A 26,536-nucleotide genomic window follows, 5' to 3' on the forward strand; every position below is an offset into this window, starting at 1 on the left:
CGTTGTGTTGAGGGTGGGAAGAACAAGGTTCCATGAGGGCAGGGACTGAGTCTCACCAGCTCTGTATCCTCAGGTCCCAGCACAATGTCTGCCATTCAGTTGTTTCTCTGTGTTGCCTGGATGAGCAATTAATTCATCCAACTAAGTCCCGTTGCTGTAATACTCACCAATGACACTGGAAACTTGGAATACAGAGGCTAAAGTTAGCACTGTCCTTCCTAAGATGCAACATGCTGTAAATTCATTATGAAGTTAAGAAACGCGATCTCCACAGACAACTGACCAGCGCCTTACCTTTGCAGCTTTGGCATTCCTGATGGTAATGAGCTGCTGTGCGATGACTGACAAAACTTCTATGTCAATTCGGTTAAATTCATCAAAGCAGCACCAGGCCCCTGACTGTGCCAGACCACTGAAAAAGCGCCCCATCATCTGAAATCAAAATACATTCAACTATATATTGTAGAGTTGAACTCTTTCAAAAGTTAAATTTTGAGCTGAAATAGTAAAAGGAAAATAGGTGGTATCTGGAAATCAGCAATGGTTTTATGTGAATCCTGGTCTTATGTCAGAAGTGAACACCTTTCTCTAAGAGGAATTATCTTTTTGTCTTCTCTATAAATGATTTGAAGCTAATTTTTATTTTTAAATAAAATGACAATCTGACCAATTTTCCTACTTTTTCATAACCTCTGTTCACCTATGTAAATACTTCACAGGTTCCCAAAGAAACTAACACCTAGAATAGACACACTTAATGACTTAAGAAAACCTTGAAAAACTTTACTGGTAGAAGCTTTCATCATCTTTACCAGGTCCTACACATGGCAGACAACAAACAGGGACCACTGAGCAGAAGCACAGCTGCACAGGGTAATGTAATGGTTGTTAATTTCTTCTACAGCAGAATCTTAATGGTGGAGGAGAATGAATATGTACTTGTGGCTATCTACACAGGAAAGTTCCTTTAGAGACTTGAATTTTGGGTTAAGCATTTTTACAAATATTGCATTATACCATCTCTATCTCTTTAAAAATAGAGCTAATGTTTTTTTGTTTATTTGTTTCAAGATGGTCAACTGAGCATATACTGCTACCATCCCTTCCTCCTAAATGTCCATGAATGACAGAAAGGTAGAACTCTCTCCATTTCTGTACCTACACTTATACCTGTACCTGCCTGATAAAAGTATAATGGGAAGGGAAACCAGCAGCAGGAAGAAAGTTTTGAAAAAAAAATCTTGGAAGATGGAAAATACATAGATACAGATTACTCAACTGAGAAGGGCAGAATGCAGGCCCAAGACACAGGGAAGGAAGAACTGCCCTTCAGGGGGGTCTCCAAGAAACTCCGAACCCAACAGCAATACATGCAAGAAAAGCAGACACAGGTCCCAGGGTGATCCTTGGGAATTAGCCAAAGATGAGTACTTGGAAAGATCAGGTTTGTGGGTCCTTCCCTTCTCTGTCCTTCCCTCTCCTTATTCCAAGTAGAGTAAACAGGGCTCTTAAGGCTGGCAGTGCTGACACTCTCCCTCCAGCCCAAAACCCAAGGACTGCCTTGTAGAGAAAGGGGGAGGTCTGTCTTTGGGAGACATAAGGAGATATTGGAAGAAGGCATTAGGCTTGGGAGATAAGGAAAGCAGAGATGAAAAAGACAGATGATTTCAGACCTCCACTTTACTCAGCTGAGAGTCAAAAGGATAGACAGCTCCATCCAAGAGTGAAACCCACTTAACTTCACTACTAGAAGAAAAGTCCTTATTATTTTGGCATTTATAAAATGTTTCTGGCTTCCTGGCTGCCCATGCCCACACACTGTATGGGGAAGCCTGCTAACCAAACATCCTACACTCCCACAGAGATCAGGGGAGCTTTTTCATTTAAGGCAGGGGCCTTTTGAGGAAACAATTTGTTCTCAGTAATCAACTCAGTGCTCACTTAAGAACTAAGTAGTAAAAGTCAACACACATTTGAGAAACATCACCATCAAGGAAGAGAGAAGAAGAATAAACTAAGCGAGGAACACTGAAGAAAATGGAGGTAATTTGGAAAACAAAAGAAAAGATTTAAAAATTCAAATGGAACCCTCAGAGAGATTTTAGGGGAAATTGCATTCCTATCATAAAACAAGATGCTCAAATAAAGAATTAGTGAGAGATAAGAAATAATCCCTGGAAATTAATCATATTATAGTCAAGATTACAAAAATGAAATAGATGGACTAAACAACAGAATGGATAAGACTAAAGACGAAGCTGGTCTTATGGATGACAAAGCTGAGGAACTCCTTCATATTGTAGAGCAATGGTTTCATTCTCCGGGTGGTGGGGGTACAGGAAGACTTCTCAAGGGATATTAATGGGACAGAAGTTTTAAAAGAAGAAAATTCCAGGTCAAATGGGACTATATCAAGCTGAAAACTTTCTGTACATCAAAGGAAGCCATCAACAAAATGAAAAGGCAACCTAAGGAGTAGAAGAACATATTTGCAAATCATATATCTGATAAGGGGTTAATATCTAAAATATATAAAGACATCATACAACTCAATAGAAAAACAAACAAACAAACCAATTTCAAAATGGGCAAAGACACTTTTCTGAAGAAGACACATAAATAAATTGTCAACAGGTACCCCAAAAGATACCCAACATCACTAATCATCAGAGAAATACAAATCAAGACCACAGTGAGACGTCACCTTACACCTGTTAGAATGTCCATTATCAAGAAGACAAGAAATGACAGGTGCGGTGAGGATGTGAAGAAAAGGGAATACCTGTGCACTGTTGGTGGGAATGTAAATTGGTGCAGCCACTATGGAAAACATTATGAAGGTTCTTCAGAAAATTAAAAACACAAGTGCCATATTATTCAGCAATTTTACTTCTGGGTATTTATCCAAAGAAAATGAAAATCACTAACTCAAAAATATATCTGCACCCCCATGTTCATTGAAGCATTATTTACCATAACCAAGACATGGAAACAACCTAAATTTCCAACAATGGATGAATGGATAAAGAAAATGTGCTGTGATATATATATCACATTTGTGACAATATGTAATGGATGGACCTTGAGGGCATTATGCTAGGTGAAATAAGTCAGACAAATACTGCATGATATCACTACTATGTGGAATCTAAAGAAAACATGAACTCAAAGACATAGAAAACATATTGGTGGTGATGGATGTTAACTAAACTTACTGTAATCATTTTGGAATATATACATATAACAAACCATTATGTTGTACATGTAAAACTAATATAATATGTCAATTACATCTCAATTTTAAAAATTCCAGATCTTTATCTTCAATATGGGTTCTTTGCTAAAATTCATCTCCCTATAGCATGCCTGCAGTCAATGCCCATAGCTTTAATTCAAAAAAAGTCATGTACCAAAATGTTCATTGCAGCTCTATTTACAATAGTCAGGACATGGAAGCAACCTAAATGTCCATCAACAGATGAATGGATAAAGAGATGTGGCACATATATACAATGGAATATTACTCAGCCATAAAAAGAAATGAAGTCGAGTTATTTGTGGTGAGGTGGATGGACCTAGAGTCTGTCATACAGAGTGAAGTAAGTCAGAAAGAGAAAAACAAATACCATATGCTAACACATATATATGGAATCTAAGGAAAAAAAAAAAGTCATGAAGAACCTAGGGGTAAGACGGGAATAAAGACACAGACCTACTAGAGCACGGACTTGAGGATATGGGGAGGGAGAGGGGTAGGCTGTGACAAGGTGAGAGAGAGGCATGGACATATATACACTACCAGACGTAAAGTGGATAGCTAGTGGGAAGCAGCCACGTAGCACAGGGAGATCAGCTAGGTGGTTTGTGACCACCTAGAGGGGTGGGATAGGGAGGGTGGGAGGGAGGGAGACACAGGAGGGAAGAGATGTGGGAACATATGTATAACTGATTCACTTTGTTATAAAGCAGAAACTAACACACCACTGTAAAGCAATTATACTTCAATAAAGATGTTAAAAACCAAAAAGACCACTGGAACTCATCCATGGTAAAAAAAAAATTGGGTTTATTGCTTATTGCAATAAGGGAGACCACAGATGATGGGAAACCATGAGATGTCTCAGTAAAAGAACATTAAAAGAACTTCTTATAGGAAAGTTTGAGGAAGGTTCAATGAAGCAGGGTATTGCTCTATGTATTAGTTTTGAAGGGTGATTGTAACAGATGACTGTAAACTGGGTGGCTTAAAACAACAGAAATTTTTTCTTGCATAGTTCTGGAGTCTATAAGTCTAAAATCAAGGTGTTGGCCAAGCCATACTCACTCTGAAAGTCCTAGGGGAGTATTCTTCCTCGTCTTTTCATAGCTTTTCATGTTTGCAGCCAATGATGAGTGTTCCTTGGCTCACCTCCTGTGTATATTCACATGGCCTTCTCCTCTCTGTGTGTCTATAACCGAATTTTCCTCTTCTTACAAATCCACTAATTATTGGATTAGGGCTCATCCAGGTCCAGTAAGACCTCAGCTTAGCTTGGTTATATCTGCAGAGACCCTACTTCCAAATCAGGTCAGATTTACAGGTTATCAGTCATTAAGACTTGAACATGCCTTTTTAGGGGACACCACGTCACTCTAAATTTTTGTTGGCAGAAAGCTGAGGTGATTCTCTGATGGGTATCATAATAACATCTATCTAGGAGTCTATAGGGCAGCGTGGCTCAAGGTGTCAGTAAAGATGTAGCAGTTACTCCAGTTAGTGGAGAGAGGAGGATATTCGGTCATTTTTGTGGTTTGGACAGAGTTCTTGTTTGTGTCTGTTCTCAGATTTGATTATTGTGTGGTTTTTGTCTCACGGCATCATGGGCACAAAGTGACCAAGTCTGACGTTGGTGGTCTATGAAGCTGTTTGAGTTCAACTGGAGAAGCACAGAGTCTGTTTGAACCAGGCCAGCTCTCAGCTGATAGCGGTCAGGGGCTAATTTCTTCCCCGCACCTCTTTTTGAAAGACACTAATTGTGTAGCAATTGATTGACCATTAAAAAAGAATTTTTGGAGGTATTTCTGCCATTTTAATTTTGATGCTTTATACTTTAAAAGAACTTTTTGTATCAGAGTATTTCAAACATACACAAGAGGTAAAAGAAGGTGCTCAGTTTAACAATCATCAACATTTTGCTCTTTTTAAAATACTTCCAACACTTTATGCTGTTGTTGGAGTATTTTAAAACAAGCCCCAGACATCATTAGTATTTCATCACAGATTCTGTAATGTGTAAGAACCTAAAAACAGAACAAAACAAAAAAACCCCAAACCAATACCATTAACACATTCAAACAAAAATCAAATAATTGGTTTTACCAAAACCCAAGTAATTCCTTGATGTCATCTAACAACAGTTCCTGTTCAATTTTCCACAATGGTCCTAAAATGATCCTTTTACAGTAGGATAAGGATGAAAACAAGGTCCAAACACTGCTTAATGTGTCTTTTTTTTTTTATCATCTTTATTGGAGTATAATTGCTTTACAATGTTGTGTTAGTTGCTGCTGTATAACAAAGTGAATTAGCCATACATATACATATATCCACATATCTCCTCCCTCTTGTGTCTCCCTCACACCCTCCTTATCCCACCCTTCTAGGTGGTTGCAAAGCACTGAGCTGTTCTCCCTGTGCTATGCCGCTGCTTCCCACTAGCTATCTATTTTACGGTTAATGTGTCTTTTAATCTCTTTAAATTTATAACAGTTCTCTGCATCCTCCCCCTTTTATGCAATTTATTTTTTAAAGGTCTATAGGTTATTTTCCCTTTGGAATTTCTTGCATTCCATATTTGGCTGATTGAATTCTTGTGGTTAACATGTTTCTCTACCTTATATACTTCTTGAAAACTGTATTTAAATCTAGATACTTAATTCATTAGTTTGAGCTTTAAAAATTTCTGAACAGGAATAATTCAGATTGTGTACCAAAGAAGAAGATACATGTTTCCTGGTTGTCTCAAATTCAGTGATTTTTTTATTTTTTATTTTAAGAGGTTTTTTTTTTTTTTCATGTGGTACGCAGGCCTCTCACTGTTGTGGCCTCTCCCGTTGCAGAGCACAGGCTCCGGATGCGCAGGCTCAGTGGCCATGGCTCACGGGCCCAGCCACTCCGCGGCATGTGGGATCTTCCCGGATCGGGGCACGAACCCGTGTCCCCTGCATCGGCAGGCGGACTCTCAACCACTGCGCCACCAGGGAAGCCCCTTCAGTGATGTTTTGATTGACCAATGGATAATTAGCCTGATCCATCCATTACAAACCTTCCAATTAATCTTTTAATGTGGTTTTAGCAAAGTTGATCATTACCAGATCTATTAATTTTTTAGAGTTTGCAAAATAGTAATTTCTAATGTTATCCCTCTGCATGTATTAGCTGTGATTCTTCTATAAAGAATTATCCTCATCAACTTTTTTTATTGAGGTACTGTTGATTTACAATATTATATTACTTTTAGGTATACAGAATAGTGATTCAATATTTTTATAGATTATACTATTTATAGTTGTTTGGGAAAATAGTTATTTTTCTTAAAAAGTGTGTTTATGCTAACATGTAATGAATTTATTATGGTTATTTTAAAACAAATAAATATTTTTATTTTACTTTATTTAAAAGAAAGCCTATTTATTTAAATTTTATTTATTTATTTATTTTTGACTGCGTTGGGTCTTCGCTGCTGTGTGCAGGGTTTCTCTAGTTGTGGCAAGCAGGGGCTCCTCTTTGTTGCAGTGCGTGGGCTTCTCATTGTGGTGGCTTCTCTTGTTGCAGAGCACAGGGTCCAGGCGCACGGGCTTCAGCAGTTGTGGAGTGCGGGCTCAGCAGTAGTGGCTTGCGGGCTCTAGAGTGCAGGCTCAGTAGTTGTGGCGCACAGGCTTAGCTGCTCCACGGCATGTGGGATCTTCCTAGACCAGGGCTCGAACCTGTGTCCCCTGCACTGGCAGGCGGATTCTTAACCACTGCGCCACCAGGGAAGTCCCCCCCCAAAATATTTTAAATGCAATTTTAATTTCTAACATGGTGTATATCAATAGATGTAATCCATACATATAAACAAAAACTTTCTGGAAGTCTCAATAATTTTTTTTAAGATTTTTTTTTGATGTGGGCCATTTTTTAAAGTCTTTATTGAATTTGTTACAATATTGCTTCTGTTTTATGTTTTGGTTTTTTGACCATGAGGCATGTGGGATCTTAGCTCCCCAACCAGGGATTAAACCTGCACCCCCTGCATTGGAAGGTGAAGTCTTAAGCACTGGACTACCAGGGAAGTCCCAGGTCTCAAAATTTTTTTTTTTTTTTTGCGGTACGCAGGCCTCTCACTGTTGTGGCCTCTCCCGTTGCAGACACAGGCTCCGGACGCACAGGCTCAGTGGCCATAGCTCATGGGCCTAGCCACTCTGTGGCACGTGGGATCTTCCCGGACCGGGGCACGAACCCGTGTCCCCTGCATCGTCAGGCAGACTCTCAACCACTGCGCCACCAGGGAAGCCCTCAATAATTTTTAAGAGTGAAAAATTCTGAGAAGTACTCAATGAAAAATCTTACCGTGAATTCTCACCTCCTACGTGTTTCATTTTCAATATGTAACTCTGAATACGTAACACCACACGTTTCAATACGTAACTCATCTCTTCCTGTAAGCTTATTCCTTGTTCCTAGATTTCCCTGCTATTCTGTCTTGTATCTCATCTCCCCTCTTTCTACCTACTGACATGAACAGGTCTTTAATCTCACCACCATTTGACCAATCCTCCCCTGGCCTTGATTCCTACCTGGCCCACTCAGATTGCCTTGTGTTGACTCTCCTCTCTTGCTCTATTTATTCTACTTTAATCATTCCTTGCCCCACTAGTTTTCCCTAGCTTGCCATCACCCCTTTCTCTCCTTCTTTTGTTATGTCATGTTGCAAATAGAGAAAGCCACATAAAACACTTAATGTTAGTGTTCAGATGCCAGGACCGTACCTTGTAGTCCAAACCATCGGAGCAGTTAAAGACCACACACTGGATGGCGAGAGCTTTTGCAAGGTCTTTGGTAGTCTCAGTTTTCCCCGTGCCAGCAGGACCAGCTGGTGCACCTCCCAGGTCAAGCTGCAAAGCCCCCATGAGGCAAAGGTAGCAGCGATCCTGAAGAAATTGATAAATTGTCATTATTGAAGGGAACTGACTCTGGCCACAAATTCATAAGTCCTTTCCTTTCTATAGCAGGAGGGTCATTATTTTTTTTATGAAAGGTTCTATAGCAATTGAAATATACTAAAAAATCCAGGCACATGATCAAAAAGCGGAAATCTCTGCTTTACAAAGATGTATTCATGGCAAGTCCTTTCAAGGGTTAATGGTAGGAGGAAACTTTTCAGAACTATTTTGGTGGGGAAAAAGCAGTAATGAACCTAAATGATCAGTAACTTACCGTGAGAGGAGTAATAACTAATCTTGGGCATGCACCCAAATACTCATAGCCATAAGTATACTGAGAGAGCGCCATCCTTGCCACACAATTGTCCAGGTCTATATCCCAATAATAGCGCAGTTGTCTCTGCCAGTCAAAGGACTCAACTACCTCTACCTACATAAGTGATGACAATGATACACATATTAGATGCATTAATTTCAGAAAGAAATATATGATTTTATTTAAGTGAAAGAGTTACCTTGGCTTGAACAAGTTCAGTGACTATGTCTCTTGCATGTACATCAATAGTAATTAAGGCAGTTATGATGTTTCTGTGTAATTTAGGAAGAGTGCCTCGGACTATTGCAGCCAGGGCATTTAATCTCTAAAAATTAAAAAAAAAAGTGATATATAATTTTCAAAAATCAGCTTACATGTATATCTTTTTACTATTAAATTTGGAATAGGCATTTTTTGAAACTATCTATAAAATTAGATACCTATAAAATTAGATAGTTTTGACAAATGTCTATTCCAAATTTAGTAAGAATCTGTAATTCTGTGACCCAAGACAACAGTTTAACTTATTTAATTCCTATAAGGCTTCTGTGAAGTACAATACCATCTTTACCCCAGTTTCACATTAGAGGAAACTGAGGGTCACAGAGGGTAAGGAAATTGACATAGTTATAAAGTAGCAAAAAATTACACTTGAGTAGACATTTGCCTCAAGGAAAGCCCATGCTCTTAACCACCATGTGATGATGTCTCTAGAGAACACGGTTCTCCCTAAAAATCAAATGTGACTAAGGTAGTACTCTTCATTTTCAGGGATAGTTTTTTTTTTTTTTTTTTGGTGGGGGAGGGGGGAATAGTCAGAAATCCTGAGCATTTAAACCAAGCCAATGATTGATTAAACGAAAGCATTTTTTGATAGACTGAGTTCCTGATTTTCACATAAATGGTTAAATCTTTTTCAGAGAAGGGCAGTGCCTCTGAAAGCCTTGAACTGCTGTGCTGATTTTTCACTCAGGCTGGCCCTGATCAGGGGCCACCTCTACAAAGAGGTCAATGGGACTTTCCTTAGCGAGTCTTTTCTCTGGGGCTTTTTGAGTTGAAATTCTATCGAGGACCTTCATGAGAGAGGTTTTTTCCTATTTCAAGAAAGTTGTTTCCTCCTTTTTTGTTTCAAGGGTGAGTCTTTAAAAATGCAACATTGCTTGGAAGTAGAATTGAATTTGGAGTTAAAGATGTGGCCTGGCTGTAAAGTTGCATTTCCCAACAATAGCTCAAAAATTTGTGTAGAATGGTATTTAATTCATTCAGTTATTTATTGCTTTACTGATAGTTGCCTGAGGCTTCTATAAAACAGTAGAAAAGCACATGTTGGGCCTAAGAATAGAAATGGCACAAATCCTGTGGTTTTCTGGGATTGAATCCACTTCTAGGAGAGATATCAGGACCCAGGATAACATTTCTTCTTAAAGGTGGCAAACCATTATAATCCTGACATTTTCCTCTTGAGTTACGCTTTCCTTCTATTTTTAATATTCATATACATACTACACAAACATCAGGGTAGTGTCGCTGAGAAAACTTGAACAGAAATAGTTTTAGTGAGAAGCCCAAAGCTTTGGATGTCATGTCAGAGGCTTACAATTTCTGAAGTAGTGAATTTGCATTAACCACGCCAATAAAAGCCACTGGGACCATCTGGCACAGCGCTATGCTCGATGTCACCCTGCCGTAATCTCACCTCAAAGTTTACTTTTTCAAAAGCTTCCAGGGCCTCTAAATGATCACCGTCTTCTCGTTCCAAACACTCCGTCAAATCGCGGCACCACATGATTTGAGAAATGGTCAGGATCACCTGCATGGAAACACCTTTCTTCAGTGTGTGATGCATCTCACCCAAACAGGATCCAGAGGCGGAGATTTAAGGAGTGTAAGTTACTTGAGAAGGGTGGCCGGCGATCACCCATACTGTCCTCGGTTTCCCCAGATAGTCAGCGATGGCAGCTTTGCACAGGCGACGCAGAGACGTGAACATGGCTTCTTCCACTTTGCCCAGCCACTCCTCCACGTTGCCTCGGGCCTTAAGGCCTTTCCCCAGGCTCACCTGGAAGATAATCAGGCTGTGGTAACACGTAGGCTGTACACTCTGTGTGCTTCGTAACGGAACCCTGAGCTAGGTAAACATGGAAGCCTGAACGTGAACACTGGTACTTCTACTGATACCCACTCTACACCTCTCTTTACACCGGCCCCCTCCCCCGCCCCCACTTGGTGCTTTATTTCACTGCTTCCCTTTGGAGCCAACTCCCGGAAAGAGGAGTTTATGTGCACTAAATGAATTCCTCCACTTTTTTCCCTTACTTCCTGCCATCTGATTTTTGGCTCCAACCACTCCTCTAAATCTGTTCAGGTCATTAAGGTGACCAGTGCTTTCCCAATCAACCAGTTCAATCGACGCTTTAAAGCCCTTTTCATATTTATTTCTTGGACTACCAATGACCTGACTGCCCTGGTTGTCTGGGCTTCTGCATCTGTTCTTCTTCTACACTCCCTTTAAATGTCATGTTTTCCCTGGATCCTAGCCTAGGCCTTCCCCTTTCTCTTTTGCACTAGTGATGAACAAATTCTTTTGCAAGAGGATCAATTTAGGACAAGTAAAAAAATTTTCTTTATTGAGGTATAGTTGATTTACAATATTATATTAGTTTCACATGTACAACATAATGATTCAGTATTTTTATAGATTATACTCCATTTAAAGTTGTTACAAAATAATGGCTGTATTTCCCTGTGCTGTACAATATATCCTTGCTGCTTATTTATTTTATACATAGTAGTTTGTAACTCTTAATCCCCTACCCCTATCTTGCCCCTCCCCCCTCCCCTCTCCCCACTGGTAACCACTAGTTTGTTCTTTATACCTGTGAATCTGTTTCTGGTTTGTTATATTCACTAGTTTGTATTACTTTTTAGATTCCATATATAAGTGAAAACATGCAGTATTTGTCTTTCTCTGTCTGATTTATTTCACTTAGCATAAAACCCTCCAGGTCCACCTATGTTGTGGCAAATGGCAAAATTTTATTCTTTTTTACGGCAGAGTAATATTCCATTGTATACATATACCATGTCCTCTTTATCCATCCATCTGTTGGTGGACACTTAGGTTGCTCCCATGTCTTGGCTATTGTGAATAATGCTGCTATGAGCATTGGGTGCATGTGTAGGACAAGAAAAATGTCTATGGGCTCCTTCCAATCCCATAGATACACTACTGTGCTCTACCTGGACTGAAAGCCTTGGCATTTCCCTGCACAATTTCTCTGTATGGAATGCTGTCCCTCCCATGTCTCCTCTCCACCTTCCTTGGCTGCCTGTGTGTATGTATGTGTGATTCTCCTCTGTCTGGTCACCTGATTCCCCACAGTCTACTAATGCATTCACTTGCTTGGTGTTTACAGGCACTGTGCCGGGCCCTGGAGAGGCTGCTGCCAAACAATGACAACTAATACTTCATAGCACCTGCTCAGTACTGTTCTAAGTAATTTACATACACACTTGAAAATCCCCAGCAACTCATTAATCAGGCAGTATTACTAATCCTTGTTTTACAGATGAGGTTCAAGATTGGGAGTGGAATCCATGTGTCCGGGCAGTAGAACTAGCTCTTAACCACCCGGCTCTTGTTCCCCTTATGGAGAGTTAAGAACTGGCTCCAGTACTTTCTACCCTGTTCCCAAGAACAGAGCACAGCCTCTGTTACTGCATTTTCTGTGGGGCTTTTCAATTGTTCGACTATGTCTCTGCTAGACTTTGAGTTCTTCGAGGGCAAGAATTTTATTGTTGATTATCTTTGAAATTGCTGAGCCAGCAGAAGACCAGATCACAGCAGCACTTGATGAATGCTTAGCATGATGATGAATAAACCTCTACCCTCCACCCTAGAAGAGTAACAAAGTTGACGCATAAAGAATCATAAACAAAAAGCCCTTACCCTTTCTCCCTCTGGTGACAGCATCGCTAAAATATCATTAGTGTAAATCTTTTCTGGCTCTGCCTCCATGCCAGGAATTCTTCCCTCCGTTGGAGGCACGAGAGCGAATTCGAGCTTTGAAATGGAGTCGAAGCATTTCCTCAAGTGTGGCTGCACAGCTTGGGGATTTCGTGTCTGGGCCAAAATCTCCAGAAGCTCATCATTTGACAAGAAGTAAAATCTAGATGAAAGAATATACTTAAAATGTAACTTGAAACTGAAGCAAAGCCTTGTATGGACATGAAAGATAAATCCCTTAGGCACATATCGTCCCCATCCACTGACTTACTGGACCTCTATCCCATGGGTCCTGGGTCTGGGAGGCCATGTGTTTCTAAATATGATTTTTATAAAGATTAGGGTGGATGCATCTCAAACATCTGGAATGAGTGCCTGGTACATAAAAGGCAGATATTTTTCATAAAAATTGTAAAGATGCCAGCACTTGCTAAGATACTGATTTGGTTGTATGTCTGTTACTTGGCTTTGAGCTCCTAGAGTGAAGATATATTACTTGTTTTCCCTAGAATCTGGCCTTGTACCTCACATATACCTGGTATTCAGTACATAATTTGTTGAATAGATGAATGGGTGGCTGCAGGAACCTTATTTGGTTCTGTGACTACACACATGGGGGCCATGCTGGTGTGATCCTGCCTGGGATTTTCTTAGATACTGCCCAACAGGGCCATTTGGAGACATGAAGATACCCTAGGGAAAAAAAAAACTGGAGAAGGGGCACACCTGGATGCCCAGGGATGAGAGAGAAGGATGAGGGTCTGGCTGGAGAAGACACTTCACTCCTGTGGAGGAAGCTGCCTATGAGAGATCCCTCGGGATTGGAGGGATCCCATTAGCACGTGGAAGGCCCCACGTGAGAGAGGGGCCCAGTTGGGTACCAGCCAAGTCAGGCTTCTCCTGCCGTCTTGCCTCTCCTCCCTTTCCTGCCCCCAAACTGGAGACCTCAGGAACCTAATAGGAAGTGGGGAGGGTTGATGCCACACATCCTCATCATCACTTAAGCCTTCAGCCTTGCAACAGGCTTAGGCCAGAGAAGGGGGATGTTTTCACTTTGAAAGAAGTTCAGAGTTTTGATTATTATAGATCATTTAATGGGTTAAGGTAATGAGAACTTTTTGTGTTATTATCAGAGAACGACCAGAAAAATTCATGAGGGCTGCTCAAGATTTTGGCCAGGGACAGGAAGAAACTAGCCCCTAGTAGGGAACACAGAGGCTGTCATTAGAAACAAAGATGTTTTGGGTTGCACCCTATTAGTCTTGCTTCTTTAAAATACCACATAGGGTAATAATTTGTACCCCTGCCTCTTTTCGACTAATGAAACAGATAACTGTCGAGATTGGACTATGAGCCCTGTGGGAGAAGGAACAGTGTTATATTCACCTTGTGTCCCCAGAACCTAACTTGGTCCATGGCTCATAGTAAGCCTTCATTAAGGCTTGGAGCATGAAATCAGTGGTGTGCAGAGCCTCCTGACATAATAAACATTGTAGACCTAGTTGATGTAATTCTAAACAAAAGGAAAGATAAAAGCTGATGCTTTTTGGTGTTCAATATTATCACAGGTAAATTTGTGTCCAGATTTCTTTAAAGATTATAACAGTGTACAGATTTTCTCTGGTCTTGGGAGACTCAAGTTAGGAACCACTGATTTAAGAGTGAAATAAAAGGCACATTCCAAACCTCAAACTCTTCTGTCTTTTCCCATGTTGCCTGAATCTGTTAAACTCAATCAAATCTTCCAGCTCTTGGATATCTTGTGCACACACATAGCCTGTCCTGGTACCCAGCAACAACCCCTCTTACCCAAGTAACCCACATAAGCACCTAACCCTGGCTGACTCAGTGCTTGTCCTAGGAGAGACCTTAACAGCCATCTCCTTTACATCTAACAGGAAAAATCCATGAAAGATGGGCCATTTTTTGATAATGTCTGTGTTACGGTACAATGTGCCCCAAAGACTGAAGTCTGGAGCACTTGCTACCATCAGGTAGTCATAGTGTACTCATATATAATTATATTGAAATGGTGTATTTACATGACTGTCCACCTGTTAACCATGAGATCCATTAGAGTGGGGATCTGGCCTTTTCTTCTTTTTATCACTGAGCAAAACATTTGGTATGTTTCTAGAATGAATGGATGAGTAAAAAATTTCATTTGGAATTTGTGAAATGACCTCTTAGATGACTTCTACAGTAACCCTCTTAGGCCACCAATTAACCTAAAGAAACCAGCTCAGGTAACAAAGGTCTCTAACTTTTTACATACCCATCTGTGGACACACACACACATGCAGGTACACACATACACTCCCAGCAGTGAAACAATGCTGTGATCAAGAATCTTTCCAGTACCTTGGGTACTTATCCACTTAAACCAAATATTGTATATTTATCCTTGACACTTACACGCTCCAATCAAGATATTAGCTGGATTGCTATTATGAAATATCTTTCTTGTTTCCCTCTTTGGTTCCCTGATGTTTTGATTTTATATATATCCTAACAAATTAATGGATACTCTTAACTACTAAAAAATATTGTTGGTAGCTTTATAAACTTACCTTGGAAAGATAACTCTTTTTGATTCTAAATATGCCTCTAGACACTTCTGAATTTGGTCAAGTAATGCATTATTATTTTGAAAAGTTTCCAGAAGTCCTGTTCATTGAAAAGAAAGGTACTGGTAAAGTTGTGTTAAAATAAATAGAGAATATAATTTTAAGTGGAAGTAAAATATGATATTAACATTTTTAAAGTTTTGGTTTTATTTGATGAAAGAATGGTTTAATAAGCTAAAATTGGGGGGGTTGGCTAAGAATGTTAACTATAACTTTTAATAATAACATTAATTTTGATATTTGCCACAGATGAACAGGTAATTAACTTGAAACCTTTTTATCTGTCATCCCCCAGTTTTGGGGGCCAGGGGTGCGCAAACCAAAGCCAAACAGTTGCCATTCTCTAAACACTACATATTCTCTGTCACCTTCTTACTCATGTCTTCTGTTTTTTTTGCCATATTTAGATGCAAAAAAATTGTGGCAATAGCATCCTATGTCTTTATCACTAAACTGTAGCACCTTTAGGAGCAAGATTCATGTCTCACTTGATGTTTTGGTGCATATCACAGTGCCTGGCTTCCCCACCTGTCTGAGAATCAAATCCGGTCTTTTCCACGGCCTCCGAGTCTCTACGTGATCAGTGACCTAATCCAATCCCCAACCCGCCACCCAAGCACACTCACCTCTCTGGCCTCACTCCTAAGCCCTCTCCTGTGCGTTGCACTCCACCCCACTCTGGCTTCCTTGGTGACGGTCATGTACGCTAAGCATGCTCTTACCGCAGGGTCTTTGTTCTTCTCTCTGCCTTTAACAATCCTCCCTTAGATCCACGAACATGTTTCATTTCCTCATTCCTGCAGATCTCTACTCAAAAGCCACTTTATCAAAAAAATCCTTTCATCACACACACACACACACACACACACACACACACTCACACACACACACATTGCAGCCCCCAACTACTCTCTAGCGCCTTTACCCTGCTTAATTTTTCTTCACTGCTTTATCATCACCTGAAATGATATATACAGGTCCACACTCCTTTATCTGAAATCCCTAGGACCAAATGTATTTTGGATTTTTAAAAAAATTTCAAAAGTTACATTATATAACAAAAGTCCAGTTGGCACTGAGGCAGCACTCTGTAATAAAACACATTAATATTTTTGCAGCAAAAGGTTTGGATATGCACATTAAGTGGATGTGCTAGGCAAGATAAAGGTCTCTCAGATATACCCATGTCCTAATCCCGAGAACCTGAGAATATGTTAGTTTTTATGGAAAAAGGCACCTGGCAGATGTGGTTAAGCTACAGATCATAGGATGGGGAGATTATCTTGGATCATGCAGTGGGCCCAGTGTAATCCCAGGGGTCTTTTGTTTTTTTTTTGTCCGTGCTGCGCAGCTTGTGGGATCTTAGTTCCCCAGTGAGGGATCGAACCCGTGCCCCCTGCAGTGGAAGAGAGGAGTCCTAATCACTGGACTGCCAGGGAATTCCCCACAGGGGTCTTTATAAGTGGCAGAGAAGGAGATGTGATGGCAGAAGCAGAGGCTGGAGTGCTGCAGTTGTGACTGGAAGGGGACCAGGAACCAAGGATTGTGGGCAGCCTCCTGAAGCCCCAAAGTTTTAAGGTTTTCGATTTTATCATCCCATAGAGTTTTTCCTGCCTGTTTATGTTTTATGTAAGAGTCTTTGGGCAAAGAGTATAGTCCAGCAGGCTGCCTCTGCTTGACAAGGAAGCTCTCTGTCCGTATCACCAGGATAGGCAGTGTGCTGCCATTTGCAGAACAACAACCAATCCTGCTAAGGCTGTGATACAAACCGTAAAGTTCAATCACCACGTATGTGTAATCACCTGGAAGGACTTTGAGTCCACATCCCTAGAAACAGAACTTACTAAAACTCATTTCAACTGTATAGCACAGGGAACTCTACTCAATACTCTGTAATGACCTGTATGGGAAAAGAATCTAAAAAAGAGTGAATATATGTATATGTATAACTGATTCACTTTGCTGTACAGCAGAAACTAACACAACATTGCAAATCAACTATATTCCAATAAAAATTAATTTAAAAAATAAATAAAACACATTTCAACCCTGAGATTAGAATTACCATTAGTGGCAATATTCGTAAGTGGTCTTAATGAATTACTTAAAATATGGTGTGGAAATTTTTATGGTTATAGGTCTGTGAGAACTTTAACAGAATAGGTCAACTGAATGTAAATGTATTTTTTGTAGCCTAAATTGTGAGATGGAAGCATCACTGATACTCTGTGGCAGGATCCCCTAATTCTAAAAACAGCAAAAAAAGTACATCCTTGTGTGCCAAAACTATGAACTGAGCTGAAAGATGATGATGATGATGACGATAATAATAATACAAATAGTAATAAAATAACAACAACAGTGTTCAATTCACATTGTTTAGCATGAGTGTCAAATGTACTACAAATGTTCCTGGTCATCAACGCTGACTGGAATCAAGGGTTGAATGTACCACATTTTATTAGAATCTTACAGGTGATGGACATTTTAGATAACTGTAATTCCTTTGTGGTTTCTTTTTTACCTGGTTGAGTAGCTGCTCGGAGAGCATTAGGCAGCCGGTTCACCTTCCTCATGATTTCTTTCCATGACTTATCCACTTGAAGGAACATCTTGGCCTCTGCAGGTAACTGCCTCTGAATATCTGGAGCGCTAAAAATACTCTCTAGGTAGAGCCAGTTTCTCTGGCAGTTCAGCCACTCTTCCTAGGAGAAAAATAGGGACATTAACAGATTTTTAACCTCAGGTTGAAAAAATACAGTTACGTTAAAAATAATTACATGGGGATTCACTGTATCTTTTTCCTTTTGGCAGCTTCTCACAGGTCCTTTGAAATGAAACCTCATTAAAAGGTTCAACTCTCACCTCAGCCTAATTTCAACCCATTTTTTGTACTGAGTAGAGTTATAACGAATCTACTACTGTGTGGTAACCAGAATGGACCCAGAGAAAGAGGATTAAAATGCCCAGAGGAGACACTCTAGGTGGAGGCATGATGCTTACTTAAAGGAATCTGAAGGGTTGGGAAGTGGTAAGTTTAGTGATTTACTTACTATTTCCAAATATAAAAATGGTTAGCAAAAAAGATGTGTTTTTTTTTGCCTCAATTATGTCTATCATTCTTCCCTCTCCCTCTTTTTAAGAAGAAATATGATTCATTTTCTTCGATCAAAAAAGTAAAACCTGCTTGTGACAGAACATGTGGCAAAGACAGAACACTGGGAGGAAGAAGAAAATCACGCATCACTTTCCTCCTAGAGACAATCACTGTTAATCAGAGAAAGCAGAAGTGCAGGGTCAGATCTAAAGTCTATAGACCTCACCGTTCCTCTGAACCTCCTGCCATCACATGTGCGGGCCTGAGATCCGTGAAAGGGTTTCTCGTGTCTCACTCTAGATTTGGGGGCTATGCTTAAGCCCTAATGTCCCAACCACTCCTTGGTTTATTTCAGGTCTCACACTTTCTATACACTTAATTCTCTGGAGGATCCCTACTATTCAGCACTGCTTCTTTTAAGGACCTTCTATGGAAACATGCCCTTTACTTTGATCTAAATTTAGTCTCTCCTTTCATGGGGCTCAGCCATCAGTACAGAAGGCTGGACAGGCGTCAGATTAAAAAGAGTCCATTGAAGAGGATGGATTCACCATAGAGATCTCTATGAAATGAGGATGGAACAAATTGCCTTTTCTTACTTAGTGCCTTTATTATTTCACAGATACCTTTTCATATTAGAACATATAAAAACCACAACATAATTAAATCAAGGGAAAAAAGTGAAGTCTAAGAAAGAGATTGGATGGGAACAAAGTGAGACCAGAGTAAGTGGGTTCTTTATTATGGGATAATCTGAGGTTGAATAAAATAAAGAGAAGGTGTGTATGACAGGAAGGGTGCCAAGGAGACTTCAAGCAGCAGTATTTGTTTAGTAAATATGAGCTTGCTGTGGCTAGACTCTTAAGGTGGCCCCCAAGACCTGGGCTTCCTGACCTTGTGTGATCCTCTCCCCTCGAGTGTGGGTGCCACCGTGACTTGCTTCTAGCTATGGAGAATATACAAAGATAATAGGATGTACACAGTTATGTGTACAGTACACAAGGCTGTAACCTCTGTCTTGCCAGGAGACTTTCTCTTCCCTGCTCGACTGATGGAGTAAGCGATTTTGTTGAGGAAGTCCACATGCAAAAAAACTGTGGGCAACATGGAGGAGCTGAGGATGGCCTCTGGTTGACAGCCTGTGAGAAAATGAAGCCCCCGGTCCCGGAATTGCAAGAAAATGATTTCTGCCAACGTCCTTCCTCAGTTGAACCTCTGATGAGAGCCCGGTCCTGGCCCACATCTTGACTGAACCCTTGTGAGACCCTCAGTATAAGACCCAGTTAAGTTATGAACTCCTGACCCACAGAAACTGTGGGATTATAAATGTAGATTGTTTTATACCACTAAGTTTGTGGTATTTTCTTTCACAGCAATAATAACTAATACAAGGGTAATGGTATAGTCTTGCAAAGAAGAGTTCAATATATTTGCATTTTCCTTACATTTTGAGTATAATAAAATGTCAATAATTAAATCTTATATCTAAACTGTACAATATTTAAGTGACTGAACAAATGATTTCTAAATCCAATTCTCTGAGTCCATGAATTGAAATGATCCTTACTCACCAGTGTTTGATTAAACAAAGCAAGTTGTTTCTGCCAGTCATCCACTCGAGTTTTCAGTGGGCCAGCGTAACGTGATGAGGCAATGGTCGCAATGTTGATGGTGCTGTCATCAAGAAGGACCTTTAAGGAAAGGCGAAGAAAATACATGCGACACCATGTGTTTTTGCTCTCAAAGATAATTACAGATATTTAATTCCAACAGCCCATTTATTTTTATTTTAAAATTTTTAGTTTTATATTGGAATATAGTTGATTTACAATGTTGTGTTAGTTTCAGGTGTACAGCAAAGTGATTCAGTTACACACATACATGTATTCATTCTTTTTCAGATTCTGTTCCTGTATAGGTTATTGCAGAATTTTGAGTAGAGTTCCCTGTACTATATATACAGTAGGTTCTTGTTGATTATCTATTTTATATATAGTAGTGTGTATATGTTAATCCCAAACCATTTAAAAGCCAACTTTTTGAATAAACAGCTTAATTTCACTTACTGTTTCCCACCCATCCACTTCCCCTCCTTCTCTCCTTCACTAGGGCTTATAATGCACTATGATGTTCTCTTAAATGTCACCAAGGAACTTCTGATTGTCAAATCCTGGCTGTTTCTGTAATTATTAATGGCACACATTTCTGTTTAGCTCAGCACTCTTCTCCAGTCTCCCCCCTACAAGGTATATGGTACCTTCTTTATATCATTTGGTCATCCAGGTCTTTATTTCTCAAAGTGCTCAAAACTTGAAAAAGTAAGTGCCTTCCCTACCCAATGAAACATCACTTTTCCTCAATTATCTTGAGGAAGAGGAAAAGTGAACTCATTCATGTCAAGCTCTGGATGATTATAGACAGTTTTCCCTCTACCTCCCCCCTCCCCTACTCCTTCCTCTTATACCACAGCACCCCTCGCAGAACATGTACATTTAAAAAACTGTGTCTGTTAATCTAAAGAATTTTAATTGCTCTATTTAAATTATAAACTTCTTGAGAGCAGAAGCCCCATCACCTGGCATCACCTGGCCTCATACTGACTGATTTCCATCTTGGGTCTGCTCTCCCCTCTACTGCACAGCGTGACGTCTGGTCTTGCTCTTCCAGACTACACCTGGCAAAGCCATTTCATCTCTAATTCTGGGCTGGGTACACCATAACAGGCCAGGGCTTTGCTTTTCTAAAAAAAAATTTATTGAAGTATAGTTGATTTATAATATTGTGTTAATTTCTGCTGTAGAGCAAAGTGATTCAGTTATACATATGTGTACAATTTTTCATATTCTTTTCCATTATGGTTTATTACAGGATATTGAACATAGGTCTCTGTGTGGACTTTGCTTTTTAAATTGAGTCATAATTCCCAGATTCTTTTGCTAAACAAATGTGCCCTTTGGATTTTAAGTCACTAAGAATATTCCAAACACATGGGTTAGATTTATCTTCTTTTGTTGTTAATAGAGCATGACCATCTACTCCTAATCTCAAAAAATTCAAGTGAATTTAGCTTCTTAGTGTGATAGAAACCTGAAATGCTCATTCACGCTTCTTTGCCTCATTTAAATGGTTTGAAATGCCTTCCATTCCCATCTATGCCTATCAGACCCCCAGATTTTTAAGGTCCAGCATGTCTTCGCTGGTCTAGGAAGGATTCTCTGATCACTTCAGCCACAACTGATCTCTTTGCTCTTCTAAATTCCTCAACAGTTATCAACTACAAGATTATAACTCATATATATATATATATATATAAAACATATCTATTGCTTTACTAAATATTTCATGTACAAGTATTCATGTCAATTATTCATATTCATGTATTGCCTTCCCAATTAGATTTTTCCTTGTTTAACAACTCTCATATTTCAGTCCTTCATAATAACCTCCCATAGAATATTTAGGACTAGGTCTCACAAGAACCTTCAACATAAGTTTCAATAACCCAGTTACCCACCTGTATGTCATCTGTGCCACCCAGGATAAACACATCTTTGGAGTCACGGTGAGGGAGGACGACAAATTCAGTTGTTTTCCAAGAATCCTCCACCTTAGAAATAGTTCAAGTCTTAGGATAGCTCAATTCATTTGTGTGTAGGTACTTGATAAATGCATGTGGAATGAAACAAGTGAAAACTCCATAATTATCCTAATCTCCTTCTGCCTTTAAAATTCTTAAAATCTTCTAGGTTAGATGACAATGATTTGCTTAATTTTATTGAACAGCATTAAAACATATGAATAATTTGTGATACTTTCATGTGTATTCCCTCCCACTTCATGCTTTAATTAAAAGAAAAAAATTCTTTTTACATAGATGCTTGGAAGATGTGTGTTTTTGGAGTAAGGAGGTTAAATATCCTAAGTAGAGAAATCTTCTCAATGTGCTTTTGAAGCATTTCGTATAGTGAATCTTCTCTAGTGTGTAAGTTTGAAAGGTAATGTATTTTGGCATAAGAGATCTTCCTTGGTATGTGGTTCTTTATATAAAGCATGCAAATTTGTTGCCATCAAGTTCCTGTTGGATTATAAGCTAAGCAGAAAGAAGATATTTATAGAGGTGATAACAATAATAATGATATAAATGTAAGGAAACAGCACAAGGATAACTGATAATGAGAGGGTGAAAGCTGCAATGTTGAAAAACCCATTCAGATAAAACAAAAATTGATCTCACTGAATATGAAAACCTTTACATTCCCTGATCTTCAGAATATACATTTTTCAGGTTTACCTTTTTAAGAAGTGTTTCTAAGGCAGCTTCTCCAGAAGCCTGTCCAGAAATGTCCTGGATTTCTTGGCCAAAGTCAAAAACATGCAACTCAGAGAGCTTCTCCAAGGTTAATGGAATGTCAAGGTCTACTAGGGTGGCATCAACTGTTTGTTCAATAGCTGCCCAATGTCTAGGCTTCAGAGTTGGATTCCTCAGGTCAATGATAACTGGAAGCTGGAAAACAAACACTCTCAGAGACACCATCCTTTTTATCTGAAAAACAGCCCAAGGCTTCTGGTTTCAATTTGGGCACATAAAGAGCTGGAAAGAACACCACTGACACTCTTACAACAAAGAAAAGTCTGCACAAACTGCAAGTTAATGACTTGTATTGAACCCATCAGAAAAGTGAGGCTTCAGGGAAACCAACGAAGTCAAAATTTGAAGAGACACTGGTACCCACAGTTTTCTCCACAGCAAGAAACAGGACCCGAGAATTTGCTTACCTAGGAGAGATGCCTTGGGTTGTCGTTTAAACTAGTTAGAAGATGTTGCTGAATTTTAAAAATAAGTTGCTAAGACTGAATGTAGGGTAGCATGAGAGTGTGAAGTCCCTGGGGGCTACAAATATTACTAAATATTACAAATATTACTAAAGCTGGAGGAGGGACAGGAACAACTGTGAAGCTCAGAATTTTGTGAAAAAGGAGCACAGTGCTTTGTTAGGATAGAAACTTAATCAGAACACAAGGGAATATTCCTCCTCACTTCTTCCACCAGGCTAACAAGTACTGAGTAAAAATAACAGTGGAATAGAGAGTGGAAAGCTGCAAGATACAGATTTTCTCTGGGCATAAAACGAAAGAATGACCCAAGGTCAGGGAAAACAGAAATTGAAAAAATGACCGTTGGCAAACAAGTCCAAACTAAACACAAGGTATCACTAGAACAATTTGAATACTGTGGTATACTGAGGGCAACCACAGTGACACCAAACTTCAAATCTAGCCGAATTTCTAACCAGATTTAATATAACATGCCACACAGAAGGCCAAGTAGAAGGAAAGGCATGATCATTTCCAGGCATAAAAATTATTTACTTCAGTATCTACTGTTCTGCATAAGATGTCTGGATTTCAACAACAATTTAAGAAGTATGTGAAAGGGCAAGGCAAACATACATCCCAAAAGATACAAAATTAATCAGAATCACACTCAAATCTGACACATATGTTGGAATTAACAGATAGAACTTAAACTAATTGTGATTAATATGTTAATGGATCTAATGGAAAAGGTAGACAACATGCAAGATCAGAAGGGAAATGTCAATAAAATGATGGAAACTATAATTAAAAATCAAATGGAAATGTTAGAAATGAGGAAGACTGTAAGAGATACAAAGAATGTCTTTGATGAGATGAACACAGACAGGGAATCCATGAATTTGAAGGTAAGTGAGTAGGAATTACCCAAACTCATACACAAAGAGAAAAAACAGTGAAATACTTCCCTGCCCCCATCCAAACCTAGAACAGAATATCCTTGAGCTTTGTACAATATCAGATGGTCTGACATACATGTAATAGAAATCCCAGAAGGATAAAAGAGATAGAAAACACAGCAGAAGAGATATCAAAGAAATAATGGCTCAATTTTTTTCAAAGTTAAAGGCAGACACAAAACCAGAGATCCAAGAAACTCTGAGAATATCAAGCAGGATAAATATAAATGGTAAACAACAATAATAACATACACCCAGGCATATCACACTTCATACTGCCAAAAACCAAGAAAAAGAGAAAAATTTGAAGGCAGCCAGACAAAAAATACATATTATCTACAGAAGAACAAGGATAAGAACTACAGCAGACTTTATGTCAGAAATCATGCAAGTAAAAAGATAACAAAAGGATATTTTTACATTGTTGAAAGAAAAAACAAAATCTGCCGACTCAGAATTATATACCAGTGAAAATATCATTCAAAATAAAGGATAAAGGCTTTCTCAAAACAAAAATTTGGGGAGTTCATTGCTAGTATACCTATTCAGTAAGAAATATTAAAGGAAGTTCTTCAGGCAGAATGAATATGCTATGAGTCAGAAACTTTGATCCATACAAAGAAATGAAGAACATTGGAAATGGAACAGATGTAAAATAAATTTCATATTCTATTTTTATTCTCCTAAAAGGTAACTATAAAAAACAAAAATAGTAGCAACATGTAGTGTTTATACTACATATAAAAGTAAAATATATGACATTAATACAAAGGATGAGAGGGAGAATTGGGAATATGGTATTATAAACTCTTTATACTATGCATGAAGCAGTATAATATTATTTGAAGGTTGTTTTGGATTAATTGAAAATCTATATTTTAAATCTAGGATAACCACCAAAAATTGCTTTAATGAAGTATGAATAACAACTCCATAGAGAAGATAAAACGGAATCATAAAACATATACAATTAAATCAAGAGAGGAAAGAAAAAGAGGAAAAAAGAAACAACAAACAAATAAAAAACCAGCATGATGACAATTTTAATCCAACCATACAAATAATATTCTAAATATTAATGGTCTAAACATGTCATTTAAAAGACTTTTTAAAAATCAGATTGGATAAAAAAGCAGGAACCAATTATATGCTGTTCAAGAAATACTTTAAATATAAAGACATAGAAAAGTTAAAAGTGAAAAAATGGAGAAAGTAATATGAAAACTCTAAAAGAAATCTGTACTAACTATATTAATTTCAGATAATGCAGACTTCAGAAGAAGAAATCTTATAAAAAATAAAGAGGGAAAATATGTAAATGATAAGAGGGTCAATTCTCCAAGAAGAAATAGTAATACTAAGTGTGAATACATCTAACAATGGAGCATCAAAATAAATAAAGCTCCACTGTCTTGAGATGCAGTATCCTCATAAGTTATTTGGAATTTTTCTTTGTAGAAGATTTGTCTTTTATCCTTTGTCTATCTATCTACCTATTTATCTATCTATTCATCCACTCAGTTGTTTACTTATGTCAATATGAATTCATGGATATTTATTTTATAATTTGGGTTATAACACAATATTGTATTATTTATTGTATGGTCAAATCATTACAACTTGGGCCATTGAAAATTCTTTCACTTGATTTCTGTGTATCTTTGATATAAGCCGTAATTTTTTTTTCTTTTTTTCACCAACAATAGAGAATCTATTTTATTTTATTTTTTATTTAAAAATTTTTTTTCATGTTTTTTTTCAACATCTTTATTGGAGTATAATTGCTTTCCAATGGTGTGTTAGTTTCTGCTTTATAACAAAGTGAATCAGTTATACATATACATATATCCACATATCTCTTCCCTCTTGCGTCTCCCTCCCTCCCACCCTCCCTATCCCACCCATCTAGGTGGTCACAAAGCACCGAGCTGGTCTCCCTGTGCTATGTGGCTGCTTCCCACTAGCTATTATTTTACATTTGGTAGTGTATATATGTCCACGCCACTCTCTCACTTTGTCCCAGCTTACCCTTCCCCCGCCCCATATCCTCAAGTCCATTCTCTAGTAGGCCTGCATCTTTATTCCTGTCTTGCCCCTAGATTCTTCATGACCAATTTTTTTTTTTAGATTCCATATATATGTTAGCATACGGTATTTGTTTTTCTCTTTCTGACTTCCTTCACTCCGTGTGATAGACTCTAGGTCCATCCACCTCACTACAAATAACTCAATTTCGTTTCCTTTATGGCTGAGTAATATTCCATTCCATATATGTGCCACATCTTCTTTACCCATTCATCTGTTGATGGACACTTAGGTTGCTTCCATGTCCTGGCTATTGTAAATAGAGCTGCAATGAACATTGCGGTACATGACTCTTTTTGAATTATGGTTTTCTCAGGCTATATGCCCAGTAGTGGCATTGCTAGGTCATATGGTACTTCTATTTGTAGTTTTTTAAGGAACATCCTTACTGTTCTCCATAATGGCTGTATCAATTTACATTCCCACCAACAGTGCAAGAGGGTTCCC

At 38.7% G+C, this 26,536-nt stretch overlaps 1 protein-coding gene across 1 annotated transcript in view; it reads right to left on the reverse strand.

The window, feature by feature from the left end:
• Window positions 1-26,536, reverse strand: part of DNAH6 (dynein axonemal heavy chain 6) — a 289,189-nt gene that overhangs the window by 156,168 nt on the left and 106,485 nt on the right. The window contains exons 18-29 of the mRNA XM_060027729.1: window positions 22,522-22,734; window positions 21,745-21,837; window positions 19,802-19,921; window positions 17,658-17,838; window positions 15,077-15,173; window positions 12,450-12,669; window positions 10,395-10,559; window positions 10,197-10,310; window positions 8,700-8,825; window positions 8,459-8,614; window positions 8,011-8,172; window positions 295-432 (exon numbers count right to left, since the gene is read on the reverse strand). Of these exons, the coding sequence (XP_059883712.1) occupies window positions 295-432; window positions 8,011-8,172; window positions 8,459-8,614; window positions 8,700-8,825; window positions 10,197-10,310; window positions 10,395-10,559; window positions 12,450-12,669; window positions 15,077-15,173; window positions 17,658-17,838; window positions 19,802-19,921; window positions 21,745-21,837; window positions 22,522-22,734 (1,785 nt within the window). The remainder of the gene's footprint in view (window positions 1-294; window positions 433-8,010; window positions 8,173-8,458; window positions 8,615-8,699; window positions 8,826-10,196; window positions 10,311-10,394; window positions 10,560-12,449; window positions 12,670-15,076; window positions 15,174-17,657; window positions 17,839-19,801; window positions 19,922-21,744; window positions 21,838-22,521; window positions 22,735-26,536) is intronic.

The sequence above is a fragment of the Delphinus delphis genome, chromosome 12, assembly GCF_949987515.2.
Source record: "Delphinus delphis chromosome 12, mDelDel1.2, whole genome shotgun sequence".
NCBI classification, from domain to species: domain Eukaryota; kingdom Metazoa; phylum Chordata; class Mammalia; order Artiodactyla; family Delphinidae; genus Delphinus; species Delphinus delphis.